At 37.2% G+C, this 11356-nt stretch overlaps 1 protein-coding gene across 5 annotated transcripts; it reads left to right on the top strand.

The window, feature by feature from the left end:
- The first annotated feature begins 420 nt into the window (after positions 1–420).
- Positions 421–9578, top strand: LOC135584890 (uncharacterized). Of its 5 annotated transcripts, none has more exons than XM_065140702.1 (10): positions 421–575; positions 2449–2579; positions 4197–4341; positions 4484–4611; positions 6140–6211; positions 7642–7759; positions 7841–7965; positions 8045–8086; positions 8262–8474; positions 9281–9578. In XM_065140702.1, the coding sequence occupies exons 1-10, from the start codon at positions 491–493 to the stop codon at positions 9347–9349; spliced, it is 1128 nt and encodes a 375-aa protein (XP_064996774.1). In that variant the 5' UTR covers positions 421–490; the 3' UTR covers positions 9350–9578. The 5 variants fall into 5 exon arrangements, with proteins under 5 accessions (XP_064996774.1, XP_064996775.1, XP_064996773.1 ...); XM_065140703.1 differs by having other exon boundaries at positions 438–545; XM_065140701.1 differs by having other exon boundaries at positions 476–579; positions 2444–2579.
- Positions 9579–11356: the final 1778 nt, after the last annotated feature.

Raw genomic sequence — 11356 nt, 5'->3', positions numbered from 1 at the left:
GTATTTGATGTTGAGATATTCATATCTTTCCATGCTGGTCCGGTAACATAGTGAGTGACAACGATATATTCTAAACTAATCTATCGGTATTTTCAAAACTGGTATGTCGACACGATGATATCGATATCTTCCGACGTTATCCGTCGACGTGGATATATTTTACTGGCTGGAATGAGCATCGCCACATGACGTCATTCGATGGGATGGAATATTGTTCCTCGTCACCGAGCGTCCGTCCAAACCATTAAAAAGGTTTAATATCTATTTTCTCTTTTTTCCGTCATGCCCAACAAGCCCTTATAGTTACCACGTGGGACCACGCGAATGACTCCAATCACTTACTCTTCGAATCGCTATTGGCACTCGTAAGACCTGCGGCAGCGTCAGTTACGAGTCAAGTAATCCAACACGAGGCAGCACATACGAGCACCTCCTGCTGGTGCTCTGCTGCGTCAGCTCTATATAAGCAAGTGGCATCGTGGTCACGGAGATGGCGGGAGTGTTGTTAGGGCACGCAGTTCGGGTCTCTGCTCGCCGACTCCGAGGTTTCCCAGATCTCCCTCCTCGATTACTCCGTAGGTGAATCATTTTCGTATCGTGTCGATTTGTTTTGGTGTCTTGAGTCTCTCGATTGCTTGATTTGCCTGCAGTCCCACTTCGCTGTAGGTCCTGGGGAGTTAAAGAAGGGGCCTAAAGTTTTATCGTAGTTGATTGGTTGATGATTGAGGGGTTTTGGATTTCAGAAGGTTAATGCCCGATTTCTTCTCCTGAGGTCCTTGCCAACCTGATTAGTATGAACCTAGATTGTATTCACTCTTTTAACTCATAAAAGAAAAGTAGCGTTGTATTAATGCTACTTTTCAAGAACTGTTGCTGGATCATCAAATTCAGTAATCCAAGCTGACTTTTGTCGGTCAACAGTTGACAAGGCATGATGGCTATTGACTGGGAGTTGGGTAGCTGCTTCATTCGATTTGTTAAGTTGTTGTATGCTTAATTACCACTCACAAGGTTGTAAGACGTAGCGGGTGATTTAAATGTTGGTTGACATACCAGGTGCTTTAAACGCTGATCTTTGGACAGCCAGTTTGTGGTACTGGTTTAGGTAATGGATTGACCATTGGTAAATCTCAAGGCTAGAGCGCCAAGGCCTTCTCTCTGACGACGTAGTGTTGTAAAGCCTTGTGCCAGCTTATAATTGACGACGTAGGGACTTTACAACTTCATATTTAGGTTCTGGAGACAACTAGATTAAAGCCTTGTGCCAGCTTATAATTAAGCCAGTTTCAACTTTACCTTCTATAGGCCACACCTCTTATAATACTTAAAGGCTGATGCATCATCACCTAGCCTGATTACAGAACCATCTTGGTTTTTGGATTATTAATCTGCAGGTTATTAAGGGTGCATTCCTGATTTTATCTGGTAAGAGAGGTTGTGGGAGAGAGAAGACAAGGGAGTTGGAATGAAACCATAATATTTAGCTAAGCCCTATAGATTATATTAGAATCACATAGTTTATCAATTTAGAATATTAAGGAGAGGGTTCATGCACATGAACGTAAATAGTGGAGTGGAAGAGTCGAATGAGTGAATCATATACATGCATTTTAGTGCTCTTGTATCATTGCAGAATACCTCTGAAAGTTGCAACTATTGATAGGCCATTCTAAATTCTAAACCATGTAAACTAGAGCACATTTTTTTAAAGGTTAGCATCAGAATCTGGCTGTTATCTGAAGAATTTTTTGTAGCATTCTTAACCCTCCTAATTAAATTCGTGGTTGTCTGAATTGAACAAGGATGAGGATGCATTTTTCTATCTGGACTATGTTCATTTTTAATCTGGTAATCTACTAACTGGAATCTAGAATTTCATTGTAACTTGACTGGGGTAAAATATGCATAGATTTAGGGCTGACTTTAATTTGGAGTTATGTGTTTCCTAGCTTTATGAGAAGAAGGATGAGGATGTTTTTTTCTCCAATTGTACTAAGTTCATATTTAATTTGTTAATCCACTACTTAGACTCTAGAACCCTAGTGTGACATGACTGAGGCACATTATGACTCAGTTCAGGACAGCATTAGATTTGGACTTATGTGCGCTCAGCAATAGGGAAAGTTTGTTATTTGGTAATTTAATTTCAGTTAAATTGATTTTTAATATGGGTTATACAAACATTCATAAACAAATGTAGGTGATGAGGACATCTATATAAGAATCTTGAATTTAGGAGAACATATGGGACATTTGAATTATTAGATGCCTTTTCTATATTTTCAGGGGGCATGCATGAAACCTTACCTGTTTGTCGATAAAATTTATTTTCTTTTCCTTTTGTGGATGCAACTATTATTCTTTGGCTTCTTAAAAGTTTATAACAATTATGACTTATAGCAATGATTATGCTGCATAATTTAATTTCTTTTGTAACTTCTAGTGCAGACTTTTTGAGAATGGGTGATGGAGTGGAGAAGAGTCATAATGACATAACCAATGTGCTATTCTGTGGGTTCCATTTCCCTGCTTCACAGAATTACACACGCGAATATTTGAAGGGCTATCCATTCATTAAGGTTTCTCTCTCTCTCTCTCCCCCCCCCATATGTGTGTCACTGTTTACATGCAAGCCATCAGCACAATTGACATTGTCTTCATGCACAGTCAGGTTTTATTTGGTTCTTAGAATTACTTTGACTCTATGAACATGCCAATTACAGAGCAGAAAACCAGTCTTTGAATCAACTGAAAAAAAAAAACTGGAATATTGCAACCATAGGTTATTCAAGTAGCTCAGTAAACTTGGAAAACCAGTGGTTAGAAGCAGCTGTGCACTATCAGATCAAATTTTCGTTTTTTTGTGGTTGGCATTTGGGTCTGGTTAAAGAAATAGTGGAATATTGCAGCCATAGGTTACTCGGAAAATAAGTGGTTAGAGGCAGCTGTGACTATCGGATCAAAATTTTTTATGAGGCATGTTGGATCTGATTAAAGAAATAGGCACTCATGTTGGCTAGTTCTCTTTGTTAAAATACACAAGTGATTGTAGTGAGAATGTTTGACTGGGTCATGTCAGAATGCCCTCGTAAAGTTCAACAGATAAACAACTACAGTTATGTGAGTATGGTTAAAATTTGCAGTAGTTAGTATTTAAAAAGAGATCAAATTAAAGTTCACACAGAAGTGGCTGGTTAACAAATACAATGAGTAGTGATCGTGACTGCAGAATGCAAACTAGCTACAAGAAGGAATTTGATACACTTGACGAAAATGTACAACCATTTGGCTTGGCTATGTGATGGAATGGGGGTTTGGTTAGGTAGTTTAAGATCCTAGGAAACTTAAGAATGCATGGTTGAATCAAGATCTCTCCATTAGATGGAGTGATCTGAACAATTTCGATTGCAGGCAATACCTATATCCTTAGTTTAGGGTTTAGGAATATGGCCATCGGACCAGTACATATGGTACCGGTTCAGGCAAAATGTGGAACTGGTGGTAAATATTAATTGGTTTTTACCAATCTGATTGTAAATCAGGTTTTACCAGTGCGATTGGAGGTTGGTATATGGACCAGTGAAATACCAACTCATACCAGGTAAGCATACTGGGTGGTCTGTCCAGATTTTGACCATTGCATATATGGCTACTGGCCATGCTCTGATATCTCCTAGGTCCCTTTTCTTCATCCAGTAACCTCCTCCTTTTGTATCTCTTTTTTCTTTTCAAACTGAAATCCTCCCTCTCCTTACTTTTACATTTTTTTAGTTAAACATTAAATCGAGTTTCGATTTAATGAAAGCTTTGCATTATTCTGTGGTTCAAGTTAAATTTTGATCTTTTTCTTTAGTTTATTTGCTTTTGCTTTCAAATGGCTTGATTTGTGCTTAGATTCATTCATAGATGCATTTTTCATTCATAAATGAGTAATGATCACAATACATTCCTACAATATAGTTAAACGGGCCCAAAAAAAAAAAGTTTATCTTTGCTGCAATTTACCAATGCTGAAAATCATGCCTTTGCCAACCACACAGTGCAAGCATTCTTTTTTCTTTTTCACTTCCATGTAATGATAATTTAGTCTATTTTTTAGATATAGCCAATTTGACTTAGATCTTGATTTGGTTAGATTAAGAATAGATTTATCCAGTACTGTTTCCGTTGGTCATCATTTCAGTATCTCCTTGCAGGTTGATGAAGTACCTCTTGATGAGGTGCCTAATGTTATTCACAGATACCACATATGTGTGGTAAAAAATCGGCGCTTTGATGCAACGGTTATTGACAAAGCAGTTCAGATGAAGCTTTTAATGCAGTTTGGTGTTGGGCTTGAAGGTGCCTGAAAGTTATTAATCAATGATTTTTAATTAATCAATTGGCCATCATTGATATTTTTATGACTAGTTTACTTGACTGTGAACTTGTTATCTCTAATCCAACGAAGCATACATTATAACATAGTCCAACAACACTTTAGGAGTGGACATTGAGGCAGCTACTAGATGTAATATTAAAGTTGCAAGAATCCCTGGAAGCAGTACTGGAAATGCTGCATCATGTGCAGAAATGGCGATATATTTAATTTTGGGTCTTCTAAGGAAGCAAGTAGGTTTTTGATTTTGTAAACTTTTATTAGTTTATTCTATTTGTGTTGTCTTTCTTTCTGTTCCTTTTTTTGCTATAAGTTCCAATTTATGCAGTCAAGTGCTAAATGCTGTTGCTACTTGATATTGTTTTGCTACATGATGTCTAGTTCTTTGTCTGATGTCATATTGAATTAAAACCCAAAATCTAATGAGGATCACAAGACATGTAAGCTCTGCATGGACATAGATGACTAGATAAAGTTTTGTTTTTGATATCAAAATGAAAATGAAAACTGACAAAATGAGATGTCATAGTCTCATAGGTAAAATTTCAGAAGCTAGTTATAGCATATATTAAAATTTTTTGAATATCTTAAACTCCCAATATTCCTACTCTGCAACCTGTGATGGTGTCTCAACCTAACCTGATAGGTCCATTGGCCAATCTAATGGGCCTTTAGCCACATGACCAAAATATGTAAATCTGGATTACCATTGGTGAGCCCACATAGCCTTATATATAATCATACTGTTCTTCCCATTTCTAATATAAATAAATTGGGCAGTCACAACTCCCCCTTCGAAGGTTTGATATTCTCTTCAAGGTTCAATACATAATCCAGAATCATTGTTTCTATTTGGTGGCATATGAGACCTACGGTCTAATGGTAGCTTCACATCATGACATATCTCATGGGCTGTACATGGATATCCCTTTCCTAGTCTGACTTATTTATTGCACATTACAGCAATAGATCTGATCTAATACCTGTAGTTGTCAAAATACAAGCTTATAGGCCTGCTAATCCTGTAAGTTGGTATTATGAGCCTCTAGCCCACATTATTTGTCGAGGTGGGGGAGGAATTTGTGCTATGAAATTGGAATCAAATATGATGATAGAGAGGATTTCATCAAACAGAACTTGAACTAGGCTTTGGTCGTGGAATGGTAAGCAGACATTGTTTTGGCTGATGTTACTGAGTCCACCTAACCATTGTACCATCATAAACCCCTCACTTCTGATGTGTGGCTAAATCCAATTATTGCAATTAACTAATTATGATGTTGGAAAATCTGATATATATATATATTGAACAATGCATCATACTGTTGACTACACTTTTCATGTAATCAATGATTATCTATTTGCCTATGTTGATGGTATTAAATAAATAGGTAGGACGTGCATATTCTGTTAAGTCAATATAAGTTGCTGAGTTACTTTTCAGTCTTCAGCTTGCATGTTCACTCTCTTCTGTGCCATTTTTTGATAACCAGCAAACCAAGAAAGTGCTATTTTTACCAAACTACTAACCTGACGTGTTGCAACAATTTGCTAAATATGTTAGATTCAGAATATAAGGTGCTCTTTTAAATGTAAACAAAATTTGCAAAAGGAATTGCAGAAACAATACAAACTATGTGTCTTACCATCACTGGCTTGCAAAACCTATTCTTGCTTTTTCTTTTTCATCATCTGAAGTTTCTTTTGTTTGTGATATCAATAGATGATTTGCTCGTGTAAGCTGCCTTTGTTTTCTTGCAGAAAGAGATGGACAATGCTGTAAAACTGAAAAATTTAGGAGTGCCAGTGGGAGAAACCCTACTTGGGAAAACAGTATGTTTTACTTTTCTTGATTAATTTATTAGCTTAACATTGTTATGTTCTGTATTCATAGCCTATTTAACACTTTTAAAGTTGTGGATATCACTTGTCGCCTGGCATGCTACTAAAGTGTGCCAATGGCATAGATTACAAGAAAAAAGAAGAGAACAAATGAGAAGAACTAACGGAATCTTAACTATGACAGTAAGGTTCTGTGTTGCTAATGTAGATGCCTCAGCAGCATGAAAGGACTGGAAAAAGAAAGAAAAGGAAAAAGAGGAAGAAAACAAGCAAAAGCTCATACCTTGTTTCTAGGTTTTCTCCAGTATCTGCAGCGGTGGACAGATCATGGCTGACTTTTGCATTTTTGTGAATGAATTAGGGTTGTGCTTCTTTGCATGGTATGGTGCACTCGGCTGAACTTTGACTTCTTTGCAGTAGTCTGCATATGAAGAAGGAACCTCAATGTCGAGCGAGAAGATACAATGAATATATCAATATAAGGGTTTGGATAAGGGAATTTTGGTTCAGTTCAACTTATAATTCGCTTGGCATGGTTCATCAACAAATTATCTATGAAAAGGGGAAATAAGAAAACAATGGACATGTTAGGGTATAGTGTCCGGGAGATTAGGAGTATAGCTTGCCTGTAGGCCCTTTACCCTACTGGAAAAGCACCTATTAATCTGTATTGGCCATCAGGCCCATTATTGTAACATCCGTGGTCAAGCCTGGTGATATTATTACACCAATGTAAGGGGGCATTAGTTCTAGCATCAGTGTTGGCATGAAGTACTGACTGAACTTGCAGCATTCTACATGGTTGACATGAGAATTACATGGGGCAATACTAATGTCACTAGTGGCACGAAGTGCCAACTCAACTGGCATTATTTGATGTGGTTGGTATCACAATCATCGAAATTTGTCACAATTTTTTTAAATTTCAAGTTTGCTGATAATTTGCCTTGGGCGCATATTTCTTCTCAGCAACTGACCTAATGCATTTTATGAATGCTGCATGACCCAATCTACATTTTGTCATAGATGGCTTTTTCTGTTACTTGCTGCAAGAAATAATGATACCTGGTGAGATATACCTGAAACTAAAAGTTGTATATTTATTTGTTGTAAATCATAACAAATTACAGCATACGATCTATGTTCACTTTTATCTCATGGAGTATTACTTGATAACAAATATATTCCTCATTGTGGCTAACACAGATTTGGCTTTCTTTTATTCCTAATTTGGGAGATGAGGCTGCATTTGGTAAGAAATTGTGTTTTGAAGTGTCTGACAGAGGGACATCAACATCCTCTTTCCTCAAGTATAAGTTTACTTTTAGCCTCCCAGAATACTATCATATCTAAGAACTTTTAGTCCAATTTTTGTTTTATTAGTTCACATAGCATGCATCTGATGATTGTTTAAACTGCAGGTTTTTATTCTGGGATTTGGAGCTATCGGAGTTGATCTAGCAAAGAGGCTACGACCATTTGGAGTTAAAATTCTTGCAACTAAAAGGAACTGGACTTCAGTGTCACTGCCACCAAATGGTATGTGTGATGTTTGTCTGAGTTCTGTAAGCATAAGCATTGTCTTGGTTTTGAGACTCTTGCTTTCTGTCCTTTATCCAGCCTCAGGTGCACCAAATGACGAAATTGATCACTTGGTTGATAAGAAAGGTGGCCCAGAAAACCTTTATGAATTTGCTGGAGAGGCTGATATAGTTGTTACCTGCTTGGCTTTAAATGCTGCAACAGTCGGTCTTATTTCTTTTGTCTTTCCTATCATATTTCTTTCTTGGTTCTTTACTTATCAAAAAATTATGGAAATTTCAGGCTGGTATCGTGAATGGAAGATTCCTCTCGTCAATGAGAAAGGTTGGAACATCAAAAACTAAGATTTAAACTGGCAATTCTTTTGACCTCTTACGCACAATAAAATTTTGTTTTGTCATATCTGAAGTGCATTGTGAGTTAAGCTACAGTTTGCTATGTAGACACAGAAGAAGAGATGTTACTGTTAGGTATTACTAATATGTTATTCCATTTGAAGGGCTCACTTCTGGTAAATATTGCTCGAGGAGGCTTACTGGATTACAATGCTGTCCATCAGCACCTTCAATCAGGTCATTTGGGTGGCTTAGCTATTGATGTTGCTTGGACAGAGCCATTTGATCCTGAAGATCCAATTCTAAAGTTTCCCAATGTTTTAATCACACCTCATGTTGCTGGTGTTACCGAGTACTCCTACAGAACAATGGCTAAGGTATATATATTATATTTCTCCCACCTTGTATTAAATAATTTAATTTGTCATTTTTGCATTTTCATCTTGAGGTTTTCATGCCTGCTTTTGGTGAAATCCAACTGTTGGAGAATTATAGCGTAGCATCAAGAAATCAATAAATCAACCATATCTAAGGTTACTCAGCAGATAATCCAACTGTTGGCTTAGCTATTCATGTCTGCTTGTATTTCATGGAACTAGTTTTAATAGATATACACTAGAGACAGCGCCTTTATACATAGCTTAATGGATGAAAAAGCTTCACATAACCAGCTGTTGTTTAACGTCATGTAACGTTGATGCAACATCTAAATTGAAGGGAACATTTGCATAGATGGATGAAAACCTCAAAAATGGTATCCTCGTGGTCATAATTACTTGCCTGTATTTCATTTAATGCATTCAAAATAAATAATTAGAATCTATGTGCACAGTAGGGTATGCATACTGATGCCATTAGTCTCAGTTTAGTATAATTTTGCATGTGACGATGTGCTAGGCAGAAGGGTGCATTTTACAAGGTTGAGCAAATTATTTTAAATTTATTTTTGAGGTCATGGTGGTGTTATCTAAATGTTGGACGTGATAATGCAATTCGATACCAATGCATTTGTGGAATAAGCAAAAAGGAAATCTTTCTAGATGAATTACTGTACTACTTTTGATAGACATGAGTTTTACAAAGTTGCCTGAGAACTGATTGTACAGAAATTCTTGTTGCTACGACACTTGGATGAGCTCTTTGGGTTGAGAGTTCCAATTGTTCTCCTTGGTTTGTGTTGTAGGTTGTGGGTGATTGTGCTCTTCAACTTCATGCTGGAAGTCCACTCACAGGAGTAGAAATTGTGAACTAGTTGGAGACAGAGCTCGAGCGGGACGAGATTGGAGTTAACGATGGCTCAATTGTTTCAAACTCAAAATTGGATTTGGTTGTTCCATCTCTATCTTGCTATATAGATTATTGCAATTGCAAAACAGGATACCAAAATGATTTCTTTTCTCTAATTTCAGTCATCATCTTGTCCAACTTAAAGATTGCTTTTGGAATGCTTGAACAATAATAATGCATATGCTAGAAAAGGAGATCCAGTGCCTTAAATTGTGGATCTCTCTCTCTCTCTCTCTCTCGCTCTCTCTCTCTCTCTCTCTCTCTCTCTACATCATTCATCTTAACTTGTTTATTGTGAATGTTTTCTGTTCTCTTTCAGTTGTTTTTTGTAGCATGAAAAATGAAAAGATACTGCCCGAAATGATTGTTCTATTGGAAGTTCGTTAACAGTTTGATATCAAAGTTTCTTTAGACATATTCATATTTATGTAACACATGGGGTAAGATCATTTTAATAAATATTCATATTCTTGTAACACAGGTTAAGGTCATTTCTCTTTAAAAGTGGCAGTAGCTACATTTTTAGTGCTGGGGTACAGATTTGCCTTTCTTTTTTTTTAATAATAAACGAATGACATAAAGGGTTATACTCTTTTGTATCCAATATAAGGTCACATGACATCATCATCTTCATTATAAGGCTTGTTTGATTATTAAGATCATTTTTTAGTATTGCTTCTATGATTAGTCCACAAGAGATCAATGCCATGTTTAAGCTCAAATCTTACCACTAACAAGGACTACAAATTGGATCATGTAAAAACCATGGTCATTTACATGCTTAACAATAGTGTAATCTATGGTCATCTATACCTTGAAAATTAATCTGATGGCGATATACCAGATCTATTTATTAGGGATTGAATATTTGAAATTTTATTCAATGTATTTTTATTGATTTATACATAATTGAGATTTATTGTTTTCTCATCATTATTGTTGTATACATAAAATATTACTCCCATAGTGATGGATTTGGAAAAGATTGAAGATTTAAAATCTCATACAATATATTTTATTTTTAAAAAAAATATCTGTAAAATGTTTATATGCTAACAAAAATATGTTGTAGATCCACAGGAGCTTTACTTTTTATCTACTGAGCTAATCTCCTTCCTGGATGGAATTCAAAGAAGTCTATATTTCTCTTTGTTTCCTAAATCCTTTAATCACATTCCTAGTTAGCTTAAAGAATTCATATCATGCAAGAACAGTTTTGGTTTATAGCCACACTGGTAAGCAACTTGCACATCATCACCTTTGACCTTTCCTGCTTCATGATGCGCCAGCTCATCCCACAATTCTAGCTCCACCACCCACCTGCTACTTCTTTGTCCCCCTTCCACCACTCCATCTCCCACTACCCAATACACCACCCTCGCTGCCACCATCATCACCTACCAAACCCTACATCTCCACTCTTTGTTGTTCATTTTGTCTTGCCAGGAGCTTCCCTTTCCTGCCATTTCTCAGTTTGGCAGCAAGATGAATGGGTATTCCAAGATGGGAGTGAGCACTGGCATCACGACCAAGCTGAGTTCCACAGACTTGTCAGACCTCACCTTCTCCCTTGAACCAAAAGAACCCACACCAGAGGAAGCTGGTGTGAAGATTCAGGAGGGGGAGGAGGGCCACCAGAGGAATGGGGCGATACTTGGCAGGAACTGCGGCTCTGCCTCTCAGAGGTTCCGGGACAATGGCACCACCAGCCTTCACAACATGGTGAGGAGGGCCTTCTCCATGAGGAAGCCTTCCTCTGCTGCAGGAGGCTACTGGAGGATGCATGACACTGGTGATGGAGATGGGGAGTTTGTAGAGCAGGAGCAGCAGGAGGAGGAGGAGGTAAGGTCTTCAAGGAAGAAGAAGAAAGGGAAGCTCCTTAGGGCATGCAAAAAGCTCCTTGGAATTTAGACATTGTCTTCTGTGTTTTTGCCAACACACAAACAAAAACATATAGATTGAGAGAGAAAAT

This window comes from Musa acuminata, chromosome BXJ3-3 (genome assembly GCF_036884655.1).
Source record: "Musa acuminata AAA Group cultivar baxijiao chromosome BXJ3-3, Cavendish_Baxijiao_AAA, whole genome shotgun sequence".
In the NCBI taxonomy this organism is placed as follows: Eukaryota; Viridiplantae; Streptophyta; class Magnoliopsida; order Zingiberales; family Musaceae; genus Musa; species Musa acuminata.
Note: the sequence above shows the minus strand (reverse complement) of the source record. Positions and strands in the feature narration are given on the sequence as shown.